Raw genomic sequence first — 4,922 nt, forward strand, 5'->3', positions numbered from 1 at the left:
GTACAGAAATATTAGTAGTACTCAATGGAGTTACAAATAATGGGGGGACTCACTTTAACATTTGAACAGGACATGCCCCCCCATCAAACCCTTGTTAAGCTTAAGCATCATATTTTTGACCACAATTATTGCAAAGTACCCACCCCAATAGTATTTGTGTTCCAAAGCATTAGTGCTATTTTAGAGTAAATTTTCACCCCTAAATAGAATTTGATTCACATGAATAAAAGTGGTGAAACATGGTAATATCAGAATTAACAAATTTTTTGGTTCTAATTATATTTGATTCAGTAATGCTGAGATGCGCTCCGGATCAGCAGTAACATCCGTCAACAGGACAAGATGTTAGCAAAAGCGAGTGAGAGTAAAACAACTTTTTATAAGGCTATTTTAATTGTGCTAAAGTACACAATTTGTTCATTGCGATCATCTCACTTTCAGGTTATAATTTAACCACCAACAGCCACTAGTTCAGTTCAGGTTGGTCTGGAGCCTACATTGGTGAAGGCAGTGTGAGACAGGGTACACCCTGGATGGAGAAGTCCACTAAGGGAAATGACTGAAAGGCATGTCTTTGGATGGTGGAAGAAACCCTGGCCAACACAGTTCGAACATACAAACTCCACACTCGCTGACACTGGCTTATCCAGATTGGAGCCCAGGTCCGAACAGAGAGAGCCCAGGAAATGTAACAATCTGATGCCAATTTTTTTCTTTTTTTTTTTTTTTTTATAAAGACATCCACAAAGACTCCTTTTCTTCACTGAGCCTGGAATTTTAAATAATAAGAAAAAAAAAAAAAAAAAAAAACGCTCCACCTGCGACGTCCTTCTTGAGTACATTTTACTCTGTGACCCAGTTCCCATGATGGACATGGTCTTCGCTGTACGTTTTTTCACCATCACAAGTACTTTTTTCGACCCGTACCAGCAGCAGCGTCCACAAAATCCCGTTCGTTTCACTAGATATTATATTTTGTGACTGGAAGTGGAAACCTCTCTCCCGGCCGCTGCGCTGAAGAGGAGAAAAGGTGTAGGAAGGATAACTACAGTATGTCCAGAGCAGCGCATCCCCCCGCGTCGACTCGATGTGGGCTAATCAATGACTAATGGTGCTTAAGAGGCAAATCGCAGGCCGCGGCGCTATAAATACCGGAGCGATCCGAGCGCTCCTCCACGCCGCGAGTGACTCAGTAACGGAGCGAGTAGCGGATAAAGCGCTCGGAGCGGAAGGCGCAAAGACCTCATTCAGACGAAATAAGAGAGTGACCTCCCCCCCATAACGGCGGATCTGACCCCAAGATATATCATATAATAATGTCCGTAGCGAGCGTCCAGCCGTTCCTGAAGCCCGTGCACGTCGACATGCGCGTCCCCGTGTCCCCGGGCCGCCAGCGCCGGCACACCCTCCCCGCCAGCGAGTTCCGCTGCCTGAGCCCCGAAGACGCCGTGAGCGTGTTCGAGATCGAGAGGGAAGGTGAGCATCGCCAGTGGCTCTCATCATCATCATCATCATCATCATGTCTTGTGATGCAACACAGATTACTAGTTGTACTGTACTCTATAAAACTAAGTTTGTTGTTTTATCCTCATGCGGAGGGATCTAGACTTTTGCGTTCCTTCGATTAATACGTTTATTTATGTGTTTGGAAAATATTGACTAAACGCCGTTTATTTCTGGACATAATAATTTGCTAAGAGCTGAGAGTATCGGGAAAGTGTTTAGGCAGGGAGAGTCTTGCTGAAAGTTTTAATGTGCGTTATTATTCGTCCGAACAGTTGTACGTATAATGTGATTCGGATGAAAGAATTATAGTTGAATTGAAGAGCTCGAGTGAGAGCGGTGTCCCCAGATGCGCGCTTTGTTAACGCGCTCTGCGTTATTACGCGTTTGGACAACAACAAGTTAGCGCTTTTTAATCGGTCGATTGATTAACATCTATTTTACAGTTTACAAAAACCGTATGTGGTTTTGGTGTTTGTGCAAATGCAATAACAAAACTCAAGAATCATTTCGGAAATGTAACAAATCCTTATCCTACGAGAGAAGAAAAGTTCAGACAGAATATGAAACTCATAAATCGGATGCGGCACCGAGCGAGAGACGTTGCAAAAATGCTGGACGCGCAGCGTTCGGTTCCAGTAACAGTCCTTTTCTGTAAATATAAATAAGTATTTCCCACCACGAGCGTCTCGGCCACGTCGTTCCACTCGCGCTTTGTTTGTGGCGACAGCTCAACGAGTGAGTGAAAGTGCGCCTCTTTTTTTAGCCTTCATCTCGGTGTCAGGAGAGTGTCCGCTTTACCTGGACGAGGTGCGTCACTTCCTGACCCTGTGCCCCGAGCTGTCCCTCGGCTGGTTCGAGCAGGGACGTCTGGTGGCCTTCATCATCGGCTCCCTGTGGGACCAGGACAGGCTCAACATGGTAAGCGATCCCGCCTCCGGCTGTGATGTCCTTTGTGCATGAGCAGAGCTCAAGCTATAGTAATATTGTTGCAAGTATATTATAGTAATATAATATTATAACAGTAATATGCTATATATATTTTAGATTATTTTTAATATGTGACTATATTAGTTTTATTATAGCCAGTATTCATATTAAAATTATATATATATCATTAGAGGGCGTGGCGGTGCAGTGGGTTTGACCGGGTCCTGCTCTCCGGTGGGTCTGAGGTTCGAGTCCCACTTGGGGTGCCTTGTGACGGACTGGTGTCCTATCCGGTGTGTCCCCTCCCCATCCAGCCTTACGCCCTGCGTTGCAGGGTTAGGCTCCGGCTCCCCACGACCCTGTACGGGACAAGTGGTTTCAGATGATGGTGTGTTGGCATATACCATTATATAATGTTCACAGCCCTGACTTTTCTCCTGGATAGTACAAAATGTCTATTACATTTGCATCCTTATAGGAAGCAAAAAAAAAAAAAAAAAAATCAAAATTGGACTCTGTCATGCACTTTTGTTATTCTAAGGGTTATTCAAGGGAGGTCCTGTTTTTTTTCTTTTAATGAAAATACTGGTTGTATTTGTGCAGTAAAAGTGCTGAAGATGATGCAGTAGAGATTTCTGGATGTGCCTTCCCCTTACACTGTTTCACATCAACCGGTGTGTTGCGCTTCCCGCAGGACGCGCTGACCTTGCACAAGCCCCACGGCACGACAGTTCACATCCACGTTCTGGCGGTGCACCGGACCTTCAGGCAGCAGGGCAAGGGCTCCATCCTGATGTGGCGCTACCTGCAGTACCTGCGCTGCCTGCCCTTTGTGCGTCGCGCCGTGCTCATGTGCGAGGACTTCCTGGTGCCTTTTTATGAGAAGTCGGGCTTCAAAGTGCAGGGCCCCTCCGAGATCACAGTGGGACCTCTGACGTTTATCGAAATGCAGTATCCGGTCAGAGGCCACGCTTTCATGCGCCGCAATAGTGGCTGCTAGGTTTTTCCCCCCGAGAGCCCAACATGCACATTACTCAGGTACTAGACCACTATGGTTGATGGGGAATTTCAAGTTGCTTCCTCTTCTTGTGGGCTACTGTAGTTGTGTGATTGTTTAGGTTTCAGGCCTTTTGTATTTTTCAGAAGGTACATGACCTTCACTTGAGGGGGAAAAAGGTTTTACTCACCACAGTTGCTAAAAGTGATTTAGTTTTTTTTTTTTTTTTTTTTCCCTTTAGCTTTTTGTATTTTTTTTAAGTTTACCTTTTATTTTGTGATCTTGTTGCAGTGAAGCCTGGGTTTAACTTAATGCACCATACATCCTTGCATTGACAGGGGAAAATATTTATAATGGAACCACAGCAAAGAAGTTAAATCCTATATTAGTGTCATCAATATTAAACATTGTGTCTCATTTTTATATTTTGTATATTAATTAAAAAAATCAATTTGTTATTTAATGACACCATGTCTCATTTCTTTGGATGTCTGATGTGACTTCACTCTTTTGGGCCATTCAGTTTTTGTTATACCAACAGTGGAGCATATCTCACTGTAAACATTATTGAATGTGTCAGTTATTGGGTATTTCCCTTTCCAGTGTTGAATATGTGCAAACTGACCTTGTGGCTCACCATAGCATTGTTTTTCTCTACAGACCTGGCCAAGTAACACATGGTGTCACTTGCCACAAGGGTTTAGGAGATCAGCATGCTTCAGGGCCGTTTAATCTCCATTAGTGACCATTAACTGTAGTAAACACCTCAAGGTTCACTCTGCTGGCAGTCCAATACTAAAATATACATTGAATAACCTGCCCTTTTAGGAATATTTTTAGTCAATATATACTGCAAAATGAAAAACTATTCAAAGCAGAATGCAAGTTATTTTAAAATAGATCTAACAACAAAAATTGACACCATAGGCTACAGGTGCATTTAAATTTTCTATATGTGTAAGCCTTTATTTCTATGTTCTTAGAGAAGACTACCAGCTATAATTTATATCGTCAGTACCTCGAGGCTTTTACATTTAATTTCATAGCATTTAGTATTTTCTGTATGGTACCTTATTTTGACAATAATGGCCTTATTTTTAAAACTGTGACTCATGTCACATTGTAGAATTTCAGGTAATTAATGCATAATTCAAGATTTACTAAAAAAAAGACATTTGTAGATATATTATGAAGTACAAGATTTTATTTCTTTGAAATACAAATGACAAAATATAAAAAAATACATAGTACAGAATATTGTGTAAAGGAATGTTCCTTAATTCCCTTTAAATAAATAATGTATTGGTACAGTTTTAATTGTACCAATATTACTCCTAATTGATACCACAGCATAATTGGTCATTTCACCACAAAACTTTAAAAGGCACAGGGTGAATTCTTATTTCGGCATTTCTGAATTGTTCAACACGGACAATAGTGTTTACTTCTAGTCAATATATTAAGGGGCTATAAAATGCAAAAAACAATTCTG

The 4,922-nt window shown here is 41.9% G+C and overlaps 1 protein-coding gene across 1 annotated transcript; it reads left to right on the top strand.

The window, feature by feature from the left end:
• Window positions 1-1,194: 1,194 nt before the first annotated feature.
• aanat1 (arylalkylamine N-acetyltransferase 1) lies at window positions 1,195-3,790 on the top strand. The gene is made up of 3 exons (XM_018761657.2): window positions 1,195-1,476; window positions 2,270-2,424; window positions 3,128-3,790. The coding sequence occupies exons 1-3, from the start codon at window positions 1,317-1,319 to the stop codon at window positions 3,431-3,433; spliced, it is 621 nt and encodes a 206-aa protein (XP_018617173.1). The 5' UTR covers window positions 1,195-1,316; the 3' UTR covers window positions 3,434-3,790.
• Window positions 3,791-4,922: the final 1,132 nt, after the last annotated feature.

This window comes from Scleropages formosus, chromosome 20 (assembly GCF_900964775.1).
Source record: "Scleropages formosus chromosome 20, fSclFor1.1, whole genome shotgun sequence".
Classification (NCBI taxonomy): domain Eukaryota; kingdom Metazoa; phylum Chordata; class Actinopteri; order Osteoglossiformes; family Osteoglossidae; genus Scleropages; species Scleropages formosus.